Source organism: Pocillopora damicornis, chromosome 10 (genome assembly GCF_964200805.1).
Source record: "Pocillopora damicornis chromosome 10, jaPocDami1.2, whole genome shotgun sequence".
NCBI lineage: Eukaryota > Metazoa > Cnidaria > Anthozoa > Scleractinia > Pocilloporidae > Pocillopora > Pocillopora damicornis.
Genome location: NC_142679.1, coordinates 2,577,942 through 2,605,858, shown reverse-complemented (window position 1 = coordinate 2,605,858; position 27,917 = coordinate 2,577,942). Strand labels below are relative to the sequence as shown.

Here is a 27,917-nt window from a genome sequence, read left to right as displayed (position 1 = left end):
AACGACTCATCCACGACATTAACATTACAAACGAACTGAACAGAACGAACTAACTTCACTAATGGATCCAAACCGACCAATCAAGACTGACCTACGCCACTTGAGTCTTACAGCCAATAACATCACGGCAAAACTGACCAATCAGTGTACACAAACCGGACTAAGTACATTCGACTGACAACAACCTTTTCACTTGACTCTGATGATGACTTCCGCCCAGGTTGTCGAAACGTCAGTCACCACTACCGACAACAGTCCCTGTCAGGACTACACTCACCCGGACGATCACACTATTACATGTTACCCCCGGGTGGGTTCGTGGGTTCAAACCATTTACTGAAAACACCTTTTGTGGAAAGGGAAAAATATTTCCGTACCCACTCTTATATACTGCTTTAATTGAATGTGATATCAGCGCCCATTTTTGTCCCAAGTTTGATTATTTTGTGATCTGTCCCTATGAAGTTGACCTGCAATAGTGCCATCATTCTTTGTCCAGTTGTCCTCAGCAATTTTTTTTTGAAGAAACTCGTAATAAGTTAGGAGAACCAGATTTATTTTTCTCTGTATAAAATTTTCAGCCATTTCCGAGTAACGCGAACATGAACACAGGGACAAATTTCGAACGTTGGTCGGATGCGTTTAGTAGCCTGGGGCCAAGAGTTGCGCTAAGACTGCAATTTAGTCAGCGGCTCATCCGACGAAAAGAAAATGGCGGCCAAGGCGGTAAATTCGATGGACGATGTTAGACAAGTTATTAAGATGTAATTTAGTCATGTTAATCCACTCGTAAAGTTGTGAATCCTTAAAAGTTGAGTGCGTCTTAAAAATTTGTCGTTTCTTCGCGAACAGGCTTGAGGAAAAGATATCGAAATCGTACGAACTCTCTTTGCGCCGAAGACGGGAAACTGAATGTTATGTTCAGCAATGTCGTGGTCTTCTCAAGCCGTGGTAAGTTATGCCTCGAATTTTTAACGTGGGTGATGGAATTTTCAGAAAAAGGAGGTATTTAATCGCATGTGTTCCAAAACGTGGAGTACATTTTACTCTTAGAAAGATGTACATGTCTAGTTAAGTCGCGAAGTTATATGTTTATCAAAATTAATTATACTCACTTAGACCACATACACCACATTTTTGCCACACGATTAAACTTTTACCTGATTTAAGTTGTTTCACTGCAGTGGTTCCATTTGCTTTGGCCTTTTTGTTTCTGCGTTTTTTTTTTAAATTTTTTTATTGGTTGCTTAGTTTTTTTCTTTTGGCATTATTAATTTAATGTATTAAGTATGTATTAGTACCATTTGATCGTTCGCATCTCTTAGTAGGTACTAGCGTAGTATGATATATCTATTACATTATTTTGTTTTGGAGAGGGGGGGGAGTCCTTATATCATAGTTCATGTTCAGTCCCTTATTTGTTTTTGTTGATTTGTAGGCCACTAAAATCTGGTGAAAAAAGTGGAGGAAACAGACAAGGCTCTGAACTGTTACAAACTACTCAGGATGTGGAAACAAATACTGAAAGCACACAGGTTGAAAGCAAAGGTGAAGACTGAATGAATATGTTTTTATGCTTTTATCTTGTGGCAATTAAGGTTGGAGGGATAACGTAGAGGATATGCATTGTCAAACAGGGAATGTTGTTTTGGGGTTCTAAGTCCAAAATAAGGTTTTTCACTTCCTGGCTTCTTAACCTCTTCATCAGACTGTGCTTCTGAACCAGAAGTATTTAATGGCAAGTGAGAATTAGCATCAATCAGTCTACATGTGTAATACTGTTGATTTTTTTTTATTTTGAAATCTTATACCAGGTATATAGTCTGATTGGTCTGAATGAGGTAGATATACCAAAACTTGTGCATTATCAGTGTGACTAAAGCCTCAGCATTACATCCCTACCCAAACTTCCCTTAACCCTTCAACTCCCAGATCAAATTTGTAAATCTCCTTACCATCAACCATACAATTCTTATAATGTTAGTTCAGAGAATTTAGTATTGGAGCAACTAATTATCCCCAAATTGATAGTTTTCTTTATTCTCATCACTTGTCTGGTTGGTATTGTATTGATATTGTAAGGAGAAATTCTGTCTTAGTCACTCATGGGAGTTAAAGGGTTAAATACTTGTATAGTAATTATAAACACTGGTTTAAAACTTACAAAAGAAAAGGGGGAGAACCACCTGAGGTGACTTTGATAATATTATTATGATTGTTTTGTGCTAGAAAATATTTGGCATACCTCTCTCACAGAGTGATCTTTAGTGTAGGGCTATGACATGGTTGCCAAGGTGCTAGTGATAGTTTCCTGGTAAGCAACAGACAGGCAGTTGACAGGCTCTTGATACTTTTGTAGGTTTTTTCTTTGATAGTCAGGTTTTCATAAAGCCACTGAAAGTTTTCAGCTGAATATGTAAATTATGGTATGTGTGAGGTACCTGTAATTTGATGTGTTTACTAGTAGTTCTTAAACTCAATTACATTTAAATGACAGCAACAAACTCTATTATGACATAGCTAGTAAATTTGTCTAATCAAATTCAATTGCACAAGCATGCTTCATATTCCTATTGTGTACGCTCATGACATCAGCAAACAAATCCCTTGGGGAAAAAATTTTCCATCAGGTTAAAAATGTTATAAAACAATTGGTTCATACGTCAGCTGTGGGTTCATCAATATATGAAGCAATTGGGAAGTTTGGAGAGCACTCAAGAAGCTAGAGTTGCTCTCAGCCACACCTCGAGCAACTCTTATGCATCTTTTGTGCTCTCCAAACTTCCCGCGTGCTTTATATCTCAATGAACCCATGCTGAAGTATGAACCAATTGTTAATTTAAGTATGTATCACTGATGAATCGTAATCATAAAGTTTGTTAACCATGAAATATTTCCTAGCTAAAGAAGTTGAGAGCCAAGAGTTGGCAGCACTTGAAAACCTACTAGCAAAGGCTCAAAAGACCAGGGAAGTTCAGGCAAAGGTACTTCACTTTTAGTTTTATTTCAGTGGATTAATGTCATTTGTCTCTCTCTGGGAAAAATAATTCACCAAAAAAAAAGCAGAAAGTTACTATTCAAAAGTTTAACTATACAAAGCATGTTTGCATTTTGGAGTTTTATGTGGATGTTGTTAAGAAAATTTAGGAGGATTGGAGAGATGGAAGACCTTTCTAATTTCTCTCTCTTTTAACCCTTTAACTCCCTGATCAAATTTGTAATTCTCCTTACTGTCAACCATACAGTTCTTATGATGTAAGTTCAGAGAATTAAGTATTGGATCAATTAATTATCCCCAAATTGATATTTTTCTTTATTCTCATCACTTTTCTGATTGATATTGAATTGATATTGTGAGGAGAAATTCTGTCTTGGTCACTCAAGGGACTTTATGGGTTAAACCTGCACAGTATGCACTGCTCAGTCTTGTGGGGAAAACTTCCCTCAATTTTTGGGTCAATTTTTTTTTAACTGCTTCAATGTTGATGAATTTTTGTGGATGATATTTTTTGACATAAACAAGAATGATCCTGAAATTTTCTTGCAGCTTTACACTTCACTGTAAAGAAATGAAGTAACACAGAATGCTCTGGGAGAATTTAAGATAAAATGACCAGTAAATCTAGGGGTGTTTATATGTATTTCCCAATCCTTTTAGTGCCATAGAAAACTCAATATAAATATTTTTTTGTTTTAAAGTTAGATGAGGCTGAAGCAAAAGCAAAGCAGGAGGGAAAGATTTCAAAAAAGCCACTTTTAGTAACTTCAAGTAAGTTTGTTTTAATCCCTGGATAATTCTTCTAAGGTTGAAGTTGTCACAAGATTTATTAGTTGGGTATTCATGTTTATCTTATGCTGATTTAGCTGACCTTTCGTTTAACTAATCACATCTTAGAGCCTCCACAGAAGAAGCCTGTACAACAAATAACAAAGCAAAATCTTTCAAAAGCCTCCAAACCTCCACCCAAACGCCCTGCGTCTGTCACAAAGCCTGGACTCAGGAAACCAGCCATGAAGAGCACATACAGCTCAGCGTTTGGGAGGCTCCCCTCAGCGAAGTCCCCTCAGAGACCAAAGAGTTCTCGAGGCTCTGCCAACAAGTACCTGGACAGTGTACTGAAAAAAGATGACAGGAGAGGAACCCATTCAAAACTTGATCTTAAGGAAGGAGGTAATATCAAGTGCCATTGTTTGTAGGCTGGGTGGCGGAGGGCGGGTTCGGGATTTGCCACGCAATGTTGGAGCTTTGCTTCTATTTTAAAACATGGACGTCTTAACTTTGTCGGATTTTGATTTGACTCTCATTCTATGAAGTTTTCAAGTTCGCTGGATGATCGGTAGCGCCTGTGTTTTCTAATGATCGCGAATAAGCCAACTGTTTCGCTTATTTAATCTAAACATGCCATATAGATACTTATTTCCCTTTGCTTTTCCAGGAAATGTTACATTAAGAACTGGACCTGGACCTGGATCTGGTGGAAGAAATATTCAGACATCCAAAACAACCACGGACAATACTGGTAAAGAACAAGGAAGTAACGCGAGAAAGATTTCCAAGGAATTACTTCAGGAGGAGTCAAAAATTTCTTCTCCTTCATGGGAAGAGTCTGTTGTCTCAAGTAAGCTTTTTGAAAAAGCTGAAAGTGTCAACAGATCTGCTGAAAATTTAGTAGATTTCGGGCGAGTATCCGAAAGTGTCACAGGAATACCAGGTCAATCCTTAGGATTACCTAGGCCGGGTGACTCGTTTAATACAGAAGAAATAGACGTACACGATAAGAAAGAGGATTCGTTTGATCCTTTGGTGGAAGGTGTCGAGTTAGCACTACCTGGTAAATACCGTAAGTTGAAGGCAACAAGCGTTCGACTGTATTCTGAAGTAAGAAAAATCGCCGAAAAAGACGACAGTAAATCATCCCTGCCTTGGCATAATTTTGTCGAACGTCTCGAAGGAGAGTTTAAAATGGGGTACATCTCCACTCACAAAGAAATTAAGGAAAAATCAAAGGGACTTCTTGAAGAACATGAAAGACTGTCGTTACTCACTAGTGCTGTGGTTGCTCGAAGTAATGATTTGAAGGATGATTCGTCGTGGCAAGAGGTTTACAAATGTTATAGACACTGGCAAATTGTGCTTAGTAAATTCAACGAGTTGCAAAAAAGGACACAACAGCTACTGGAAGGTGAGTTATAAATTCATAATTTTAACGGTTACGATACAAAATTCTTTTAGTTTATGCCCCCTTCAATTCCGTCCACGCTCTCATTTTCGCTGCAGCACGAGCGGCGAGGTCCGTAAAGGGTATGGCATTTTTCGCTCCAGACCTCTCTTTAAACTCTCGTGGGCTTCTCATCTCCTTCACCAGTCATTAAGGAGCTTAAGCAGTCAGGACGGCAAAGCCGAGGAAGACGTCGATTGAAAATGAATTTACATTTTTAGTTACAGTTTGTGCGAATGGCTGAATGTGTTACCGTCTCTTACAGCGCCATAAGTTAGCATAAGAATAATGTATGAGAGCAGCGGTGAGTTTCAAATAGAAATTAAAAGAATTTTCCGTCGCGGTTTCCGTTCGCAGACGACACAAATTTCGGTGATTTCACTTTGTTGTTTTGTAGTGAACGGCTGAGAGATGTACAAAGTTTTAAAATGCACGTGCTGAGCTGTTGTCATGCAACGCCTCCCTCCCCCACCCCTCCCCCCGAACCAACGGTTGCTTTCACTACGCCACTCGTGCTGCAACGTCAATGAGACTGATCGTCTCGGAATCTACTTAATGACCTTTTGTCAAGGATTACATGATGCATCAAGGCAATCTCAGACTGCAATTAGTAACATGTACTCTAAAGGCCTATTTACACGGTACGACTTTGTCGCATGCGACAAGCTTACGACAGGCCTACGACACGAATTGTATCGTGTAAATCAAACCTACCACTCGCTTACGACTGTCGTGCACGTCACGAAAAATGTCGTAGGATTTTAAAACATGTTTTAAAACGCTGCGACAATCGTAGCCGAAATTGATGGAAAATGACGTATTTTGTGACAAATTTCTACTGAGTAGGGGAGGAAGGTAAAATTTTCTTGCGTCAAAATGGCAGAGGAAGTCGCCTCCGGAAAGTCGAAGACTGCTTCCAAAGCGAAAAATACATTCTTAGATGAGGAAACAGAGAATATGATATCACTGTGGAGCGAGGAAGAGGTTCTTTTCCTTCTCTTGCAAATTATTGAAACAATGACCGCGGCCGAAACGAGTGGAATTGCACGCGATTTTGGCATGTCGTAGGTGAAAATGTCGTGCACGTGTAAATTGTCCTAAGTCATGTCGTAGGCCTGTCGTAAGCTTGTCGCATGCGACAAAGTCGTACCGTGTAAATAGGCCTTAAGAATAACATGCTTACGGTTCGCCTTCATGCTTATGATTTGAGTACAATATAGATAACATTTGTGTTGAAAATGTGTCCATCAAATTCTTTATTTTATCGAAGTCGTTTCTTCCCGTATTTTCGCGAAAAAAATGGGGAAAAGAATCGATTGTACTTTGATCGTTCGTTAACTCTACAAACAAGTTAGTGAATTACATGCAGATTGGTACGGAACATTTTAATTGTTGATTGTGCCTCAGGACGAAGAACCTGCTTTGAAGCGTTACAGACATTTTGACATCAGCTTAAACATTCATACCCATGATGCGTAGCTAATGTTATGCATCACGGACAAGCTACTTTGTGTTTTGTATCCTGTGATGCATAGCTAATGCTGTGCATCACAGGATACAAAACACAAAGTAGCCTGTTCGTTGCTTTGGTTAGTAAGCTTGACTGTGAGACGAGGGGAATGATTGTACACAATCTAGCTTTGACTTTTCAACCAACGCATAAGCCGTTTCACTGGCATCCAATCAAACACATGTACATCCAGTCATGTGAAGTTATCCAATCGCTTGCCTTAAAACCAAGAGATTATTATCTCTTGTACAAAACTGAAAAGAGGAAATAAATCCTCTTTAGGGACCCAATTTATGGACAGAATTTACACTAACAACGATCTTTTGGAGTAGCGAGGTGATTCCTTTATTCAAGCCGAAACGTCATTGTAAATTGATCGAACGACTTGTCGATCTGGGGAATATTTCGTGAAAAATCGCTTTGTTCTATTTTTTTTTACATCTTGTGGCTATCAGGTGATGACCATTGTCACTTGTGATGTTTTCGTCCACTAATTTACTTTAAATCGTGCTTAACATTCCTGTTTCCATAGCGATTTTTTCCCACGGTCTGAAATTGTCTCGGACTTTTGCCAATGTTACGCTCAACTTGGCGCCGTTCCGGGTGGTTAGCACTAAAATGATGTTTTTGTCCGATATTTATATTTTAATACCGGAAATAGGCGGACGTAAATCGTGCTTAACATTCTTGTTTCCATGGCGATTTTTCCCACGGTCTTCGTGCACGACTTGGCGCGACTAACGCTCGACTTGGCGCTGTTCCAGGTGAATAGCACTACGGTAGACTTCTTTTACTGCGTGGCGCGGTAATATCAAATAGATTTGGTTTTCGACGAACTTGATGAAATGTCTCCAAAGAAACTTCTTTTGAGCATATTTTACGGCACTATAAGCGGAGTTATCGCAGCATGGCTTGTCTTGAAAGTTTTGGAGAGTAAAGGATGCGGACCGAAAGAAACGCACGAGGAGATCAGGGAAGTTAGAGACGAGCAGAATGATCGTGACAACCCTGCAGATAAAATGCCGGAAGAAAATGACGAAAGACTCGACAAGAAGGCTGAAGAACACGAGGAGATGCACTAGGTCGGTGTTCAAATTATTATTTTAGTTGAAATGCTTCCATCATCCTTTGATAGACGCCATCATTACACGCTTTTAGAACTGCGAGTATTTGTATTTTAGTTTGAGCTAGTTTGTGTTGGTGCACGTCAGTGTTTCTTTGTTTTATTTAGATGCGCTTTTCTCTTTGCGAAAAACACAATTTTAACGACTTCTTTATGTGTGTTTTACAATTTGCCATTTTGCACATGAAGACAGGTTTACAACCGTGAGTACTTCAGACTTGACGTGAGGAGTTCAAACTTTCCATGTAATTGTTTATTGTCCTGAAGCAAACCGTGGTGTGACGTCATACACATTTCTTTGCAAATTACTTAAGAGAATTTGGTGTTAGATCAAGGTAACAAACTATTTCTGATCAGTTTAAGTATTCTCACTACTTGTTTCCTGGATAATATATGGATATTACAGCGAGAAATTTATATTACAGCAAAATCGCCTCTGAGATTTTATAGGTTAATAGGTTAAAAAAGGGGCCGAATTTTTAGACGTATGACGTCACATCAAATTTATGCTTAGAAAGCACAAATATATTCAAGAAGAAATATGGAATCTGAAATTTGGCATGCTGAAGCTCCAAACCGTTATGACGTCATTTCCGTCTAAGCTTTTGCTTGTAAAGCACAGTTTTTTTTTACTTTCGGCAGTGTAAGGAAATGATGATTTAAGAACAGAATTTGTAATTTCATATTTTTTGTTTTATTCGACAGAAACCGGGAGCGCTGTGATCAAATTTTCTGGCATTTCTACGAGCTGTCCTAATCAGTGTACGGGAATTAAGCTATAAACTGTTAATGTGTGATTTAACTCGTGTCTAAAAGGTGACGATTGATTTCTTGTGGTCGCATGAATGAATCGTATATATCTTAATCAGTAACGTTTAACTTACGTAGAACTTGAAGTATCAGTCGCGAGGAGTTTTTTTCTTGAATCTCATTATAATTTTTTATTGTTTGATTTACAATTGACATCCTTTCGCTTAAACAAATTGTGAACTCGTGTCGCTTAAAATTAATAAACAAACTTGTATGTCTTGTATTAATTTTAGTCTGAAGAACTTTACAAAAGACTTATCCTTGGCAATTTTGAGGAATGAAAAGGAGCGGTCGTTGTTTTCAGAGAGTTGTTTATCAGAAGTCTACTTCGAAGATTTTGGCGAGAATGTCGAAAGATACGTTACCTGAAAATGACCTGTTCTGTTCCCTTAACGATTGAGTACGAACGATAAACACACGATTGCGTGACTTCCAAAGTGACATTTCCTTATGCAAATTATTTTGTGAAAAGTGTCGGGGATTCCCCTATCCCTAAATTACGTCATGTCTCACTTGTGAAGTCGTCTGCGGCATAGAATCAAGAGAGGTAATTTGAACTAAAGTAAAACCGTGACTTGGTGAGAAATTAACCCCGTGTACGTGTCATACACGTGTTACTGACACAAATGGAGTTGCTGAAAGGAGTAATGAAAATGTTCTTCAAGAGATGAATTTGTTTTGTTAGCAACTTGCTTGCCTCACACACGGTAGGGAGCTTTTCAATATTACCAGCAGAAAAAAAAAGAAGCTTGTTACGAAATTTTTAGTCGCTTATACCAGAATGCCTGTACAAACGCTCTGCTCGTTTCTTGTCTTTAATGCTGGTGAACGGGTTTTTACAAAGAACATAGCATTAAGGTATGGTTGCCTGGAAGCTCAGAGTATCCTGAAGTGTAGTTACAGCTTTTTAAAAGTATTAGGTGGCGCATTCACGTCACTAACTTAGACTGTTTCGAAGTGAAATAAAGAAAATACTCGTTTTGTCACGACCGTGAGACAAAAAAAACTCCGTGTCTCGCCCCCACGAAAAATCGAACTCTGTGCCGTCCAATTTAACCATCGAATGCTCTGACACGAAGCTGCAGAGAACTCGATGGTGAGCTGGATCGTTAGTACGTTCCTTTGGATTAAACAGCAAGGGTCTTCTTTAGAGACATTCTGTTGCTTGTGAGAACGTGTGTTTACTGTGGTAAATTTTCATGGCTGAGCTATCTTGGAAGATGCTTGACAGCAGGTAACAAGAATTAACGATCTCAACAAAGATCGTCGTTTATGAAACGAAAATTGTTCTCCGATTGGGCTCCACAAGTACTTTACGCTCAGTGATAAAACTACACTGAGCGACTACAAGCCGAGCATAGAACGTTCCCCAGTTTTAGAGAAGTAGATGATAAAACTAACGCAATGTTTACTCTTTGACATCACGGCGGCTATGTTGTTTACCCTATATACTTTGATGGCTAATTCAGTATTATAACATAGCGCGCGTGCTTGCCCTGTATAAGTCCTATTGAGCCGTTATGAACAAAATCTTTATTTACGCACGCCCGTACGTAAATAAGATAACGTGGGCATTATTTTTAACCTGGCTTCAGAGTTTCCGTCCTGTTAAGCTGCAGTGCGGTTTTCCTTCTCTTTGAAACATGGAAGAAACCAGCGAAGAACTGCCCAATTTTTTTTATCGGCATCGACCTTATAGGTCCTGATCCAACAAGCAACAAAAATAAAGCCGAAAACAACTTGCAAGTGGCACGTTTCGCAAATTTGTCGGAAGACCAGCTGCCGCAAATTTTGACCGAAAGATATTCACTGGGACCAAAAAAAAAGTCACCAATTGGTCATTAACAACATTTAAAGGTAAAAGGCTTCTTCGCGCAGATCCTTGTTGTCGCTCTGTTATAAAAGAATTTGCTCATGCTTTTAGCTGTGCGTATATCGTATTGCATGCATGCGGGAAGTTTGGAGAACACTCAAAAAGCTAGAGTTGCTCTCGGCTGCGCCTCGAGCTACTCTTACACATTTTTGGTGATCTCCAAACTTCCCGCGTGCATCCATAACACGATATACGCACGCGAAGCATGAACAAATTCTTAATTCTCGGGAAATTTTATCTATTTTCCTTTGTAAACGCACGCTCGCAAATGAAAGTTAAAACTGATCAGGACGTTAAGTTGCTCTCTAAAATGATTGTAGCTCCCGTGGAGGAAAGAGAGGAAACCATTATTTATCAAGCTACCCATGCAGTATAAAAAGTGTCGTATTCGAGACTAACTGAGGATATTCGACTCCTTAGTGGTGAAACTGTAGTGTAAGAAATTTTTAATGGTTCTACCCCTTTTATATTTTGCAAAATAGACCCAAGGAACTAGAAAATTCTATGATAACTTTAAGCGATAGAAGGTAGCGATCTCATGACTAAACACCATCAGTATTCGACCAGAAAGACAAGGAAGAAAGAAATTGCAAAAGACAGGAAACCGAACACACTTGTGTCAAGAGTTTGTAATGACTTGTGGGCTGCAATGTCAGCCTCCATCAATTCTCGAGTAAAGTGTCGACACAATCCTCCTTATTGTAGTTAAGAGAATTGCTAATATATCATTTTATGAACCCCGTCGTAGCTGTCCAGCCACCATAATTCAGGCTTGACAGAGGCACAGAACCAGAGTGTCAGATTTTTGTATCGAAAGGAATTAAAACAATTTAAAAATTATTGTTATTATTTCTCAGTTGAAGAGCAACTAAACGAACGCTGTCCTTGCGGCAACTGTGGTATGTTTGATCGGGACCGCCCGCGGGAAACCTCGATTGTCCGGGAAGAGTGGAACAAAGGGTGTGTACTTCTTTCACGCTGGATACCTAAAGAAATTCATGACTGCGCAAGCGCTAAATCATGCGCTGGGCTTGACCAACAGTGTGGCTCAATAGACTTCACCTACTCTTCTGTTAAGGTAAAAAACGAACGAAGCACGTCCTTGTCAAAATCAAAAAGCTTGTTTCAAAATGGTCATGGTAAATGCTTAAGAAGTGAACTGAAAGAATTGCATTCAAGGCAATGAGTTTTAAATGTGGATCTCGTACATTGAGATCCTCCTCAGTCAGTCAATAGATGAATGATTTTTGCCGCTGTCCATTTAACCCTTTAACCCCTAAGACTGACTAACATCTAACTTCTCCTTACAACATCACCGCTGAATCAAGCATTAAGGTCATGAGAATAAAAGAGCTGATAACCAACTAAAGAAGCTCTTGATTGTTCAACAAATTCTCCTTGTCAGAACCTTAGGAAATTTCAAGGGAGTAGTATGGAGAATATTCATACTGATGTTAAGGAGTCAAGGGTTAAGCAATACTGAGACTGCACGTTCTCTCTGTTACCAGCGTCTTAAGCCACGCGGGATGTTAGGAGAACAAGAGAGAAGTCTGTAAATCACGAGCGGGAGGCGAGAACTATTGTCAAAGCTGCAGTTAAAGGAACCACATAGTCGTTTTGTTTCCCTTTTTCTTTCGTACAGGAGCTTCGTAAACTTGTTGGTCTTCATCATGACGTTCAGCTTCTCTGTCTTGAGTTACACGTGAAACAGTTTGTTGGTGAAAGGCTGTTGCCTTTACTGGAGAAAATGGACCCATTTGACAGGTAAGACAGCAAAGCTACAAGTTAAAATATAATTTTTATTTACATAAAATATCGATATAAACATTTCGATAAAGTTTGTTTCACAAGGCAGGATCATTCAATTGAAAGTTGATAGTTAAGGCGGAATGACGGTTGAAAGCTTTGAAAATGATCGAAGAGAGACAATGAAGTACGGTTTGGATCATTACCGTAATCCAAACACCCAGTATTTTCCAGAACAATGCGAGAAACCGCAAGTTTTTACAGCAGGCAGCAAAGTTTAAATCTCGAAACAGGTTAAAACGCTGCAAATGTTTGTTTTTTCGTCCTGATTACTCAAAACAAACTCTGTGATCATTAGATTTTTATTCTGAGAAAAGAAAACTAGATAGATAAAATATAAATGGATAAATGAATTCATAAAAACGAGTTAGAGAAAGATACCCTTGAGCTGCGTGGCACTGAGTAGCAAAGTGTTCACCAAACATGAACAGAAAGTTGCCATGTTTTGGATGATGGTTTTAAAACTTCTGGGCCCGGCCTTTCAAGGCTTGTTGAATAATAATTGTTAACCAAATGAAACGATATGACATACATTAAAACACGACATTGAAATCATTTTTTTTTTTACCTTTTTTTTAAAATTTTTTATTTATTATTATTTTTTTTCATTACCTATTTTTCCTTAGTGAATTCCTGCGTTTGTATCGCGTGGTTCATGGTCTTCTTTGTGGAGGAGGCAAAGTTTTTCCAGCCATGGTCCTCGATAATATCTAACGGGCGTAAGCTAAGTTTCATGGTACCGTTGTCTCCATAGCAAATCCTGATAACTGTTCTTCTCGGGCTATCATCTGTTCGTTTTGGGTTATCTCACTACTGCAACTTTTGTGACGCTATATTCTTGATAAATATTCCAGATAAATAACTTTCATCAAAAGAGATCCATTCGCGACCTGTACTTTGTAGAGGATCGTAGCCAATACTTCGCCGTAAATCAATTAGGTGTCCCTTTCCTTTCGTAACCTGTAGTGTTCATTGTGGATATGACGGTTTCGAATCCATTCGAGTTAAAGCAAGGTTCTGAGTCAAACTAAACAAGATATTAACGAAGAACGAGTTGTTATGTTACATTGGTGGTCAAGTGAACCACTAATTTGATTATCAACTAGAAGTGGATAAAGGGAAATTAACCTTGAAATACAACGGACCGAAACGACCTGACTAAACATGGCGATAATGTGGGAACATGCAAAAGGATTTAGAATGACTGCCACGCCCTTATAGTCAGCTGAAAGGCATCCGTTATTTGATTTGATGATTTTATTTAATGTGGGAACATGTTAATGTTATTGTACATGGGAATGTTATTCATTTATTAGGAGCGTGGAACAAAGAAAAAATATGACCCTTCTGCGGGGTTTCGAATCTCACTACCCTCAAACATCCAAGCACAACGTACATGCTTGAGATCTTTATTCTGACTTGGTCTTCACGTATCGTAAAATTGTGCATGAATATCCGCCTAATGCGCAGTAATTCCCTTCTGACGTAAAGCAGTATCAAAGCTGATACAACAGCCGGTCGTTTCGAACCCGATAATAAATATTATACTATCAGCGCTATGCATGATTAACGAAATTCGAGCTGAAAGATAATTTGGAAGAATATTTCGGTTTCCAAATTTATACTAATGTCAATAGAACAGTCACCGATCGCAGTACAAGGATTTTAAACCTCTCTTTTGAGCATATCTCAAATGTCCAGCGTTACACTCATAGCTGAGGCTTTTGGCCGTATCGTGTACAGTTTTACACGCGGTGTAACAGAGCATTGCAACCCAGAGGAACCTGAAATTACGGCGCGGGTTTTTGATCCTCTATTAAACAATGGACGCGAGTGGTTTCACCATCCTGTCGACGAGGTCATTTATCAACAATACAGCTACAGAAAAGCCACGGCTCAGGACTATCTACCTTCCAGCGATGTCTGTGCAAGGCTTATCGACGCCTCTTCGGTAGAGAACCCAGAAGTACCAGAAAATCAAACAGAGGAAGATGATGCAATGGCTTGGAAGCGACTCAGACCATCCGTTCTCCTCTCAGTTTGTCAATCAATGTACATTGGCTCTCTGATTTCATTTTTAACGGCTACCTTTGTAGGTTCAGCATTCATACTGACATCGTACGTATGCTACGAGACTGTAAACTACTGCCAATTTTACCCAAAAGAGTTTATTCCAATAAGAATACAGTGGATGAGATCGATCTCGGATATCATTGCCTGTGCCTTCCTTTACATTTGGTTCTTGGCGTATTTGCTATTTCTTTTCCGTCCGTATCAGTTAAAAGGAGTGAAAAGGAAACTATTTTTAGTCTGTTGTGTGACGTACTGCTTGGATTCCCTTTATCGCGTGGGTCTTCAAGTCCTGAATATATCTCATTCCAATCTATCCTCAGTGCAGAAGATTCCTTTAAATATTTTGTTCGTCATGAACTATTGCGTCCAGGCATATTTATTGACTAAACATTTCCGCCCTACAACGAAGAAAGGACAGCTGATTTTGTTCCTTCAACTGATAGTACCTGCTTATTTTTGTTTGTTTCTAGCCATTCCAGTGGCATCGTTGATTTATCCAGCTTACAATAAACAAGACAATGAAGGGAAATTACTAATCGCTCTATTTGCTCCTCTCATTGGAGTCGTACTCGAAGTCATCTCACGAATTTTTGTTCAGCGGCTATGCAATATTACTCATCCGGGATATTCGTATGTCTTGCTGGCGCCGTTGTATTGCGCTTCGGCGGTTATGTTCCGTCTCTTACAAGCGGAACTAGATAGCTTAAAGTCCATCGCTATTATTGGGATTATTCACGGCGCTGCAGAGGTCATAGAACGAAGCACCATGGTTGCAATTGATCATCTCTGCCATGCGATTCTGAAAAGAGAATCAACTCCTTGGGGAAGTTTTCGCACTCCTCGCCGTGAGAGACTAATGGCTGATATCGCCATCATGAGCATGTTGTATGAATCAATTGCTATAGTGTCTGTAAACGGCGTTTTATACTTGTATCAAATGATATACTTACAAAACGAAAGCTTTGTAAATTTACTCAAGTATTTTGCCATTTTCACTTCTGTTCCACTGGCGATCGAGTGTTTCTTTATCACCCTGTCGATTATGATCGCTACCCGCTATCAGAATATGCCTATCATGGCCATATGGCGAAGACGATGGAAAAGACATATAGTTCTGGCGATTATCACATCAGTATCTATAGCAAATTGGACCAGTACAAACCTTTTAGTGATTGTCCATCAGCGCTTTGCTGAAGATTCGTCAAATAAGACTTGTAAAATGCCGTTTAGTTAAATTGGTATATGATTACCACCTTTGCTTCCTCAAAATAGGATACTTTGTAGATGCATTTTTGTTTTGTTTTTCGTCAGTTTCCTATTCTCGACTGCATGCTTTCAGACAGGTAGTGAAATAAGCTTCATTTGTGAAAATATATAACGAAAGCGGGCGAATAAAATCTTGAGTTGAGTCTGTGAAACCGTGATGATGACTGGCACGCCTTTTGGTCAGCCAAAAGGCACCCTGCAGCGGTTTAAAATTATTTTTGTAAGTAACGTCACTCCAAGATTTAACGTTCTTCTAGCTAAGTGGTGGCATGCACAGTTCTTTAAGGTGTGGTTGTTAGCAGATTTATTTTGTCAAACAGGGTATCGATTTTACCAGTTTAGTTCTAAAATTTCACCTGAACTCGGTGTCTTGAATGGTGTGTGGAGAGAAAGGAGCAGAAATTATGTAGGAACAGAAATTGTGACTGATTATGCAACCCGCTGTGAAATTATTGCTTCTGAAATTTGTACACGTTTGCATCTCACTAATTAAAAGCAGCCATTATACTTGTTATCCTGTGGCTTAAGATTCGTTGCTGTCGATGTTACAGCTGAGTTCTGAACCAAGAAGTCGAGTGGAGTGTCCGGCATGATTACGCTCTGGATTTTAGGATCACGTCTATGGAGGGAAGGTAAGGCGGTTTTGAAAAGGATGCCGCACTCTCCCTATGCCAAATCTTCTTGAAATTACCTTCTCCCCAAAGAATAGGTTTCGTGTTTAGAACCTCTGTCATTTGGTTTTAAACGAATTGAAACTCCCTAAAATTATACATAAGCATACTTCTGTGGTATTGTCTTGCGGATATCAAACAATACAAACAACCCTGTATAGCTGATCACACGACAAACATTGCATGTGAAATGAAAACAAAAGAGTAAAAGGAAAAGTAGAGAAATGTCTCATTCCTCAAATTTTGCGGCTTAAAAAATTACTGAAAGTTACAGCCTTGATTCTGAGAAGAGAAATTGCGAGCTTTTACAACCCCTTGGGGAAGTTTTCGCACTCCTCGTGGTGAGAGGCTAATGGCTGATATTACTATTATGAGCATGCTGTTTGAATCAACTGCTATAGTTTCCGTCAACGGCTGTTTGTATTTGTATAAGTTCAATTTCCTTCAAAACACCTCTCTATTAGAAGTGTTGAAGCCTTTTGCTCTAACAACTTGTCTTCAGTTGGTGATTGAGTGGTTTTTCACCAGCGCATCCCTCGCGATCGAGACTCACTATCAGAATATGGCTGTTATGGCTGTTTGGCAAAGAAGATGGAGGAGACATACTTTAATATCACTTACAACTTCAGTGCTCATAGCATTATGGACTAGCACACTTGTGTTAATTATTGTGCATGAAAGATTTAAAGAGTCTTCGAATCAACCTTGTAAGATGCCGTTTACTTAGAACTGAAGAATGTAGCATAGAAAGCACCAAGTCTTCTATAGGTTTACAGTCGTTTCGATATAACTTCAGTAAGAGCAGTTACGTAACCTACGCAGCCCATGTATCGAATCGGCTTTGTCGATGTATCGAATCGACTTGTATCGAATAAACTTTAAAATATAAATCTTGCTCATAGGTCACGATCTAATTTTAAGGTTTAAGATAGAACTCTACGCTTGACAGGATTGTGTGTTTTGTTATAATGTTGCTTTTATCAAGACATGCATGTTGGAAAAACTTGCATAGGTAATGACATAATTATAAAGTACTCAATGTAATACAGAGTACAAAATGAAATGGAGCTATTTTTACATTATAATATTATTAACAAAAGGTCTCGCTTTCCTTGATGACTTTAGTTTTATCTATTTTGCCCTAGTTACTTGATTCCATGAACCTTTGGGGGGAGGGGCGTGGGGTCTTATAATTGATTTAGAGAGTGGTTGACAAATGACAAATAGGAAAGGTTTGCAGGGAAAGCAGGATAAAGGACGAACGGAATCCGAACTGCACGAGGAAAACCCACAAATAACTTATTACTTTCCTGTTCACGAGAAAACGAAAGAAAATAAACTGAGAAAATCATTGGAATTAGAAAAATAATGAGAATTGTTTAATTTACACTTTTGTGGAATGCATTAAACACAGCCTCAACAAGAATTTCGAGTAATCATATTTTCATATGACACTTGTCATTCACGTCAGCTTATTTTTGCAATTTTTTTTATCAAGCGAAATTTGCGAATTAATTAATGTGTAACATTCGTTTCATAGAGCATAATTATTGTAGGATACACTAAATCATTGTATCCTTTGCGATAACCACAGAGTTTTATTTTACGTAAAAGATTCGGCAAGTGACGTGAGTAACGATAACGAACTTTCTCTATAACAGCTGCGTGACAAAAATTATGGTATGGCTGGAGACTGACAATCCGCACTCCAACCCTGTTAAATTTTACATCTCTTACTGGTTGAACGTTACTGGGCACTAACATCACTAAACTTGTAAGATTTTCAGTTCGCTCTGCACTCGATTTACGCGTCCAAAATGAAGCGAGGAAATAAAGTCTTAAATCGATTTGCAATTCTAGTTCTTTTCGCTTGCTTCATGTACCCAAGTCTACTTTATAAGTCAATAACATCGTTTACAACAGAAGAAATCAATTCAAATCACCGTGGTCCCGCTCGGTCGAATTTGATGCAACCAAAACAACTCGAAGAGTGCAATTAGAAACAACCTCGGCGTCATCACAAAATTGCGTCAAACCCTCCATAGACGACTTTCCAGACGATTATGTGACCTAGTATCAGCGACAGAAGCAAGGGGTTGTTGTAATTAATTTTGTACTGGCCATTTATAAGTTTGAAGCACTGGCCTCAGTACGTATGCGACGATTACTTCGTTCCCTCGCTGGAACAGATCACGAACAAGCTTCACATGGGCTCTGATGTTGCTGGTGCGACTTTTATGGCGGCTGGAAGCTCTGCCCCTCAGTTGTTTGCCTCGTTAATTGTTCGTGTTTGATTTGGTTTGCTTGATCAGGCAAAGTGAATGATATTCCTCTTGCTCGGTACATTTTCCTTTACCAGGCGAAATAAATTAACGTTTTAGGGAAAGGAAAATGGTGACGGACTCCTATGATTTTTTAATGAATTCTTCAAATATAATTCTGATCCTGACGATCTCGGTCACTTTACCAAAATAGAACATCTAAAGCGGGTATGTAAAAGACATTCACATAGTTGTAAAGGAAACTCAAGACACAGCCAAGAATAGCGTGACATTTAAAGCAAGAGACAATTATTCAAACGACACCCAACGGGGGAATCCCCTCTTGATACAACGGATGGCGATGTGGTTTCCTAGAAGTAACATTTTAATCACTGCAGAGAGTTTTTAAAAAGGTTGACACCCAAGGAGAAATTTAGAATCTCGAATAACCGTAATGACGCCATTTTCGTCTTGACATTTTGCTAAATAAGCACAACTTTGCACATCCTGCAGCAGGGAGTGTAATACTTGCCAGAACCTCATTGTAATTTTTTTTTATTGTTTGATTTACAATTGACTTCCCTTCGTTGAAACGCATTTTGAACTAAAAGCTACAGTTCGTGACACTATAATTAACAGACCTGTTTGACTTGTATTAATCTTGGTCTAAGCAACTCTACTCGTAGTCAAAAGACCGATCCGCACTAATTTTGAGGAATGAAGCGAGATACAACGGCGGAGGCTTTTGCCAATATCTTCATGTCAAAAATAGAAAAAATGGTATTATCGCCGAGAGCAAAACTAAACCGCTACTTTGGAAGAGCATATCAACGACGCATAGTAACGGACAGGCGTAACCGATCACATAAGGAGAGAGAATATTATTCTCAAAGGAAAAGGATGAAGACAATAACAAAATAACTCATGGAACGAGAATCAAATCAATATCTGAGTTAAGACCTGTATGCTCTAAAATTGTAGCATAGCTCTAACATTATCAACTTACAGCAGAAAAATAAACTGGCTTCAAAGTTGGTAATACATTAAGAATATAGGAAGAGTTAGTTTTAGAAACTCTTTACCGTGACCAAGTAAGAACAACTTCGAACACTCTTGTTCCAAGTTGTGCGCACAACTTGGAACTGGAGTGTCCCAAGTTGAGCGCACAACTTGGAACTGGATTGCTCCAAGTTGTGCGCGCAACTTGGAACTGGAGTGCTCCAAGTTGTGCGCGTTCTTCTCAAATAATTCCTTGGTTGATTTATTAATTTATTCCTTTATTAATTTCCTTTGTCTCTAAAATATCAAAACAAGTACATAAAACAATGGAATGTGGTTTCGCCAAATATCATTGGTTTCGTTTTCTTACTGACGTTAATACAACAAATCGACGGTTTTTATTGGCTGTCGGTCTTATTGACTTCACTAGAGCAACACAGGTTCTTTTCAGTCCGGTACTGGATAAATTGTAGTGAAAGTCTTGAGTTTAAATCGACTTGCATCGGTATCCGACGAACTTGATAAAATGTCCCCAAAGGAGCTTTTTTTATTAGTTTAGTATGCGGTGCCATAAGCGGGGTTATCGTGGCATGGCTTTTCCTTAAATTTTTGGAGAGTGAAGGATCTCAGTTAAAAGGAGGACATAAGGAGATGAAAGAAGTGAAAGACGAACGGGACGATCGTAATAATCCCGCGGCTAAGCTGCCTGAAGAAAATGATGATAGGCTCGAGAAGAGAGCTCAAGAACAGGAAGAAAGGCTCTAATAAGGTAAGTTTTTATTGTATTATTTTATTTCCAATGTCAAACCTATAGATGGAAACGTGAACATTTCGCGCTTTTTAGTTTAATAACTTTCTAGTGTTTTGTTTCTGCTTTAGGCGCCATTAAATTTGCATGTCATGTCTGGCTTAAAACACCTGATCAGGCGTATTTTTTTCGTTGTTGACGGCATTTAATAAAATTGTCAACATATACATGACGTTACAAGAAGGGTCAGGCCATTTCCGGTCGTTTGGATTCCCGTGCTTATTCCTTTATTTATTTATTTATTTATTTCAGTCAACAGATACAAAGAACTATCAAGAAAGAATGTATGCTGTAGCTGGCATTTGCTGTGGGAACCTAAGACATTTAGAACTGAGAACTGTATATGTGTGATACAAATTATTTGTAATATGTTAAACTTTTTTTCTGTAGGTTTTGGAATTTTTAATTGACCGTTTAGTAAATGGCACACTAAGTCATGTCAAAAGTGTTAACAATCGAAAGCCAAACAACTTGATCGATGCTAGTTTTATGCTATTGATATTTTATTGTTTAGTGGAAAACTTAATTCGATGCTACCTTTCTTGGAAATTTTTATACCTTCAGTTTTAGTTCAAGTTGAGTGATCGTAAACATTGAAGTACTTTTCATTGTTCGCGCGTGATTTGTTTCGTAGACTAAGCTAAGTGAATAAAGTTGTTTGTGCTTGATTTGGTTTGCTTGATCGGGGAAAGTGAATAATTTTCCTCATCCTTGGTACGTGTCCTTGGCCAGGCGAAATAAAACAACGTTTTAGGGAAAGAAAAAAGTGACGAACTCCTACGATTTTTTTAATGAGTTGTACTCGTACAATTCTGATCCTGACGATCTCGGTCACTTTACCAAAATAGAACATCTAAAGCGAGCCCGTCAAAGACATTCAGACAGTTGCAAAGGAAACTGAAAACACAGCCAAGAATAGCGTGACATTTAAACCAAGAGACAATTATTCTAACGACATCCAACAGAGGAATCCCCTCTTGGCACAACAAATGGCGATGTGGTTCATGACCTCGCTGCGAAAAGAATAATTTTTCTTCCCATATACTTTTTGCTCACCGGTTCGAGAACAAGAAAGCAACGAGAACATCTATAAACTGCTACGCATTTCCTTGTAAATTAGTTACGAGAATTTGGTGTTAGATCAAGGTTACAACTTCTAACTGACGAGTTTAAGTATTCCCATCGCCTATCTGCTGGATAATGTGTGGATATTAAAGGGAGAAGTAACATTTTAATCATTTCATAAAGTTTAAAGGTTAACAGCCAAGAGGAAATTTAGAATCTCGAATAACCGCAATGACGCCATTTTCGTCTTTACAATTCACCATGGAGTAGGTACAACTTTGCACATTCCATAATAAACGGACTTGTTTGACTTGTATTAATCGTATTAGTCTAAGCAACTCTACTCGTAGCCTAAAGACCGTTCCGCAGCAATTTTGAGGAATGAAAAGTAGCGGTCGTTGTTTTCAGTGGGATATTTATCAGAAGAAGAACGCTACTTTCATGACAAAAGCAGAAAAAGGGTATCAATCCCCTGGAGCAGAACTAAATCTTATTAACCATCAATTTCCGTTCGAGTTTTATCGCTTTCTGCGGTCGAATCCTTCATTAACCTTTGTTGTTTATCAAGAGGTTTTTTTTCCCTGTACAATCAATCGTCCTTAACCTTTCTCGACTTCTGAGGCTACATATACATTCATAATCACAGCGGCTGTGGATGATTTAATGATAAAAAGTATTTCTTTTCTTTTCTTTTCTTTTCTTTTCTTTTCTTTCCTGTTTTGTCAGGTGGCATTATTCCGAAACCGTAATACGGCACCGTATTAAGCGATCACCCAATATTTAGCGGTCGGTTTTCAAAGTGCCGAAATTTCTACCCCTTAGTTACTATCATTTTCTATTAAGCGGTCTTTACTGAGTCACCTTTAAGTGAGTACCAATGGCCTGTTTGTATCGTGTCCCACTAGTAGTGAACGGAACTCAGGGGGGAAGATTGTCTCGGGCATCCGAGACCATGAAAACGGCGCCTGAAAGCGGGAGCACTCCAATAAAGCTAAGTATAATCTTTTAAGTAAAATTCAATTCATATTCATATCTTGAAGTCAATGTTCGTAGTATTTCTGTGCGAGTCTTTGAACATCTAGTTGACAGTTGTAACATAAAATGACGTTTTTCAACGTTTCTTCATATTAGCCCTAATCTGTGGAATCTGTTTTAAGCAGTCAACCTATTGGCGTTCATTCCGCCAATTCCCGTGGGTGACCGCTTAATAAAGGTTTGACTGAAATCCGTCAATCACCATTTCTGTGAGGCGTGTTTTGTATTATGCTTTATATTTCACTGTACGAGTCATCAAGGGTTTACCGTGTTTTGCTTTTCTACGAAACTTGACCTAAAAAGCACCTCCTCTGGCTTTGTCTCTGAGTCTCCACTCATGCATTTGGTCGTATTACTATCATATTTTAAGTTAAGCATATTTATCACGCATGGTTCATTTGGCGTCTTACCGAACGAAACGTTCAAATAACTGGATATGCGTTAAGAAAGTTGATAAACAAAAAATTTGCATAAATGGATATCGTTGACTCTTTTATGTTTAACATGTGCTCTAAACCTGTATTCTGTGCAAAAATTGCTCAGAAATACCAAACTTTTTAAGGCCTTTACAAGAATCGCAAAAAGTTGCTTTAAACGCCAAAAGCTACTCAAAAGTTGCCGAGTGCAATCGAGACAGGCCTTTACGTAGCATGCCATTTTTTTTATTTTTTCTCCGAAGGCAGGCGCCGTAACAGTCATCATACTACATAAATATTTAATTTTTTTTTTAAAAAATTTACTAAGCTAGCTACGCCAGCCTGCCAAACAGCCGAAACTCGCACACATCAAGAATGTCAACTCAAGCGCCGACTATGCTATGCTATGCACGAATGGGCCTCAGTGTACCGGACTCCAAAATTCGTCAGAAAGAGGTCATCTCGGGTAGATTTCCGATTACGAAAATCCGAGCTCGCCCGATGTTGTCTTCGTGATGAAGGCCCATCAGAAATCTACCCGAGATGACCTCTGGTGTTTTAATATCCTCCTTTTGACAGATTTCGTGGAGGTGTCACTATGTTGTAGTTGTGATCGGCCATCAGTGAAAAGGAGGCATCGCGAAAATTTTGTGGAGTCTGTAATATAGGTTAGCAACGGAAAAAAAATGCAAATATCTTAACGCTAATACGAAGACATGAGTAAAAACGAAGTACATGTTCGTTTCCACTCTATTATACGGGTCAAAAATGCTAAATAGGGCCTTTATCACGAGCACAACATCGGCGGAGCTCGGATTTCGTAATCGGAAATCTACCCGAGATGACCTCCTTCTGACGGATTTCGGAGTCCGGTACGCTGAGACCCATTCGTGCATGGCATAGCATGACGTCATAAAATGTTCAAACGCTATGGAAACGGAGCGAATTTTCCAGTGATTTTCGAGTAAGCGGGTGTAGTGGAGCGGCACTGACTTAAAGTGTTAAGCGAGACGTGGTAAATAGATTTGGTTTCCGACGAACTTGACGAAATGTCCCCTAACAAAGTTCTCTGGAGTGTAGTATGGGGCACCATAAGTGGCATTATCACCGCATGGCTTGTCTTCAAATTTTTGGGAGGTAAGGGATGTGGACCGAAAGGAGCGCGAGAGGAGATCGGAGAAGTGAAAGACAAACCCAATGATCTTAACAACCCTGCGGATAAGTTGCCGCAAGAAAATGATGAAAGACTTCACAAGAGGGCAGAAGAACACGAGGAGATGCGTTATTAAGGTCGGTGTTCAAACTATTATTTTAGTTGAAATGCTCCCATTATCCTCTGATAAACGCCATCAATCGTTATATAATTAGCATTTTCACAAAGTAAAACAGCAGACTGCTTTTCGTTACGTCACCGTAACGTGGCCTTAAGTCGCGGTGGCCAGTTACACATAACTGAGGAAGATACTGAAACCCTAGTGATGCAATTTTTTCTTTAATTCAACAGATATAAAGAGCCGCCAAAGAAGAACGTATACCGTAGCTAGCATTTACTGTGTGGGAACTTATTGAGCGAAGAATTGTTAGAGCTGATATCTCTATGCATAACAACTTCCTAGCCCCAAGTCATAAGTTTTTGTTGAAGCTTTTGGAGTACTCTGCTGATAGTTTTTTTTATGATTTACTGTGAGGTATGACTTGTCCATAAAGTAACAAACTTCTTCGGTGACAGTTATTTAGTTGTGAGTAGACAACCCTTTTTCATAGGCTATCAACACATGAAATATTTTGTGTAAAAGAAAAGTTACATTCAAGGTCCGCTTTTTCAATCTTTTTGTATCTTGAGTCTCGCTTAAAGTTCTGTTGTCAATCAGAGTAAACTTTAAAGAATATCGTATTATTCGCGCGTGATTTGTTTGCGGAATAGATAATCGCTCTGTCCTAGGAAAAAGACAAATTTAACAGCTTCCGCACAATTATTTTGTGAATTATTCGCTTATAATTCTGATATTGAAGTTGTTGGCTGCATTACAAAGAATAAGACATCTAAATGGGACATAATCGGGAAGTCAAGAAAAATTCGGGAACAAACTGTAAACAGAACCGGTCATTGGGTTATTTTTAAACCGAGAGATTATTATGCAATTACATCAGAGAGGGAAATCCCCGTTCCAGCGCTGGATCCAATTCAAATGGATCAATAATTCTCTACTTTGCATTGAGCTATTTTTGATGGTTCTTTTCATCTTCCTAGAGGGAGAATGTTATCCTCGATTAAACGTTCATCCCGCCATTTCCCATGGGTGACCACTCAAATACAGGGATAAGTTCATCACATTAATCACGCTAGTTCCTCACCGGATTAACATGATAACGTCGCATACGGTCTTCTTGAACCCAATTCGGTCGTTTCGTTGTCACATTTGAAGACTGGCACATTTTTCTTACTAGATTTGCAATGGTTATTGGTGCGGTTTGAGTCCCCATACGTCAAGTATCAAACGAGAGAAACCTTAAATAATTGTGTGAATCTTACTTCGTCATGATTAAGCTCCCCTTCCCTACACCTAGCCGGAAGCTTTATATCGTAGCAGCACAATATGCTATTCCTTGAAAGAGCAGCGCTTACCCGTAAGAAGCAGAAATCTTTTCACCAATATTATTGACTGCTTTCGATAATCTCTTCTGTTGCGTTTTTTTTTTTTTTTTTTCAAGAAATTTATTTGAGATCGTAATCTCTTAGTGGGATTGGTAGTCTCAAGAAAACAACGGATTTTGCGACTGAAGAAATTACGCCGTCAGTTACTGGGCCAGGCGTAAAGTCTTACTGCATGTAAATAGAGACTAAATGGAATTACTAAATGAAATTACGCCGTCAGCTAGTGGTGTAAAATCCTACAGTAGATATAAATCCGACTGCAAACAAATTACTTATTACGACCTCAACACGGACAAAGTGTGTAATTCATTAAGAATTCCGGTTTTAATCGACGACTTCAACCCTGACAAAGAGTGTAATTCTTCGAACCGGTTTCGTGCATATGTATAAGCACCTAGTAACGCGTGACTTATTTTAAGTCACGTTCCACTAGGATTCTTAGATGGATGCTGTGTACCTGTTTCGATGCGGTTGGAGAATCTAGGATAGATCGAGAAATTCGAATCGAACCACGTCTGGTGTTTTGACCGTAATTTGGAAAGCTTTGTTTGCTAAGTGGATAAAGATAAAGCAGATGTAGTTTAGAAAATGGTTTGGATCTTTGAAATTCATAGAGATTTCGTCCATGAAAGTTATGCAAATTCACGCCTGAAATTGAAGCGAAACGTAACGTGAACTTATTGTTTACATAAGTTTGGCTAAATTTAAAAGTAAGCCAAACATAATTAACTAATTCATCACGCGCCCCAAATAGGGGTCGTCCTACGCTTTGAACGCAAACGTCACAGTATAATCTTCAAACATTCTCGAGGTCCATGTAATAACCCTAGAGATGGAAGAATTTTTATGTAGTGCACTATTTGGTGCATTTCTTGGTGTAATTGTGACAATCCTGTTCTTGAAGCTGTGGAAGACTGAAGAAAGAGTAACAGAGAAAGGAAGAAGACGACCGAGTGGATGTAATAACCCACCTGAGAAGCAGCCTGTAGAAAATGACGAGAGACCCGCCAAGATGCCTCAAGAACACGAAGAGAGGTTTTAAATCAAATGTGAGTATAAATTTGTCTCTGAAAAATTAGTTTCTAAAACTGTAGGATGCCAAATAAATATTGGGTGATGTGGAAAGTGCTTACAGGTACATGAAAGTGATAATTTTAGACGAATTATTAAAATTGCTAAAATTTTTGATGACCCCCGAACCCCTCTAACGCTGATTACAATTTATTTGTGACTGAGTAGAGTGCACTTCCAGCCTGTAAATAATTAAGATGATGAGATCACAAACTCTATCTGATAAGTTAAAGTTTTCTCATTACCTGTTTGCTGGATAATGTATGGACATTACAGTGAGAAGTTACATTTCAATCGCTTCTGATATTTTATAGGTTAATAGGTTAAAATTCTGTCGAATGGAAACGTCGCATCAAATTTAAGCTTAAAGAGCGAAAATAGCCGAAAGGAAAATTTAAAATCTGAAATTTCGCTTGCCGTAGCTCTGAACCGCATAGATGTCATTTCCGTCTAGGCTACTGCTTGTGCTTGAAAGATTAATTCGGAATACATTCGGCAGTGTAATGAATAACAAATTATAATAGAATTGGTAATTTTATATTTTTTGTTTTATTCGACAGAAACCGGGAGCGCTGAGATCAAATTTCCTGGCATTTCTACATGCTGTTTTAATGTACGAGAAAGAGCAGCGTAAAAACTGTAAATGTGTGATTTAACACGTATGTCACAGGTTATGATTGATTTCTTGTAGTCGCATGAATGAATCGTTTTTATCATTATCAGTAACGTTTAACTTACATAGAACTTGAAGTATCAGTCGCGCGTATATGATTGTGAATTGTTTGTTTTATTAGGAGTTTTTCTTTATTTTCATTGTAATTTTTTTGTTTGATTTACAATTGACTTCCTTTCGTTTAAACGAATTGTGAACTTAAATTTACAGTTCGTGTCGCTTTAAATAAATAAACAAACCTGTATGTCTTGTATTAATTTTCACGGTCTGAACAACTTTACCTGTAGCTGAAAGACTGATGCTTGGCAATTTTGAGGAATGAAAAGGAGTGGTCTTTGTTTTCAGAGAGTTATTTATCACAAGTTCTACTCCGAAGATTTTGGGAAGAATACCGAAAGATGCGTCACTTGAAAATTACCTGAACTGTTCCCTTTTACGATTGAGAATGAACGGTAAGCAAACGATTGCGTGACTTCCCAATTGACAGTTCCTTATGCAAATTATTTTGTGAAAAGTTTCGGGGATTCCCCTACCATAAATGACGTCATGTCTCACTTGAGAAGTCGTCTATAGCACAGAATC

At 38.7% G+C, this 27,917-nt stretch overlaps 2 protein-coding genes and 1 long non-coding RNA gene across 7 annotated transcripts; all 3 read left to right on the top strand.

Moving 5' to 3' along the window:
• The first annotated feature begins 617 nt into the window (after nucleotides 1–617).
• On the top strand, nucleotides 618–27,575 carry LOC113683628 (uncharacterized). Of its 3 annotated transcripts, XR_016180634.1 has the most exons (12): nucleotides 618–764; nucleotides 853–951; nucleotides 1,439–1,548; nucleotides 2,902–2,984; nucleotides 3,700–3,769; nucleotides 3,896–4,171; nucleotides 4,437–5,183; nucleotides 7,391–7,811; nucleotides 8,558–8,668; nucleotides 11,393–11,613; nucleotides 12,178–12,299; nucleotides 12,968–13,532. XR_016180634.1 is itself a non-coding variant. In XM_089185666.1 (10 exons), exons 1-10 carry the CDS (start codon nucleotides 712–714, stop codon nucleotides 13,053–13,055), a joined length of 1,869 nt encoding a protein of 622 aa, XP_089041792.1. In that variant the 5' UTR covers nucleotides 676–711; the 3' UTR covers nucleotides 13,056–13,532. The 3 variants fall into 3 exon arrangements, 1 of the variants encoding a protein (XP_089041792.1); XR_016180633.1 differs by lacking the exons at nucleotides 7,391–7,811; nucleotides 8,558–8,668; nucleotides 12,968–13,532 and adding exons at nucleotides 26,496–26,640; nucleotides 27,223–27,575 and having other exon boundaries at nucleotides 677–764; XM_089185666.1 differs by lacking the exons at nucleotides 7,391–7,811; nucleotides 8,558–8,668 and having other exon boundaries at nucleotides 676–764.
• Nucleotides 13,842–17,176, top strand: LOC149038454 (uncharacterized). 3 transcript variants are annotated; one of them, XM_089185668.1, is made up of 3 exons: nucleotides 13,842–15,431; nucleotide 16,001; nucleotides 16,866–17,174. In XM_089185668.1, the coding sequence occupies exons 1-3, from the start codon at nucleotides 14,035–14,037 to the stop codon at nucleotides 17,076–17,078; spliced, it is 1,611 nt and encodes a 536-aa protein (XP_089041794.1). In that variant the 5' UTR covers nucleotides 13,842–14,034; the 3' UTR covers nucleotides 17,079–17,174. The 3 variants fall into 3 exon arrangements, with proteins under 3 accessions (XP_089041794.1, XP_089041796.1, XP_089041793.1); XM_089185670.1 differs by lacking the exon at nucleotide 16,001 and having other exon boundaries at nucleotides 13,842–15,296; nucleotides 16,727–17,176; XM_089185667.1 differs by lacking the exon at nucleotide 16,001 and having other exon boundaries at nucleotides 13,842–15,378; nucleotides 16,785–17,176.
• On the top strand, nucleotides 23,888–24,826 carry LOC149038453 (uncharacterized). The gene is made up of 2 exons (XR_016180635.1): nucleotides 23,888–24,225; nucleotides 24,440–24,826. It is a non-coding gene; the product is annotated as an uncharacterized LOC149038453 (long non-coding RNA).
• Nucleotides 27,576–27,917: the final 342 nt, after the last annotated feature.

Excerpts from the sequence above, each read along its gene's own strand:
- LOC149038454 (XM_089185667.1), top strand. The coding sequence starts at position 14,035 with ATGTCCAGCGTTACACTCATAGCTGAGGCTTTTGGCCGTATCGTGTAC. Across the intron at positions 15,379-16,784 it reads ACTTACAAAACGAAAGCTTT|TTCAATTTCCTTCAAAACAC; the intron begins GTAAATTTACTC and ends TATTTGTATAAG.
- LOC113683628 (XM_089185666.1), top strand. The coding sequence starts at position 712 with ATGGCGGCCAAGGCGGTAAATTCGATGGACGATGTTAGACAAGTTATT. Across the intron at positions 4,172-4,436 it reads ACTTGATCTTAAGGAAGGAG|GAAATGTTACATTAAGAACT; the intron begins GTAATATCAAGT and ends TTGCTTTTCCAG. Across the intron at positions 11,614-12,177 it reads TCACCTACTCTTCTGTTAAG|GAGCTTCGTAAACTTGTTGG; the intron begins GTAAAAAACGAA and ends TCTTTCGTACAG.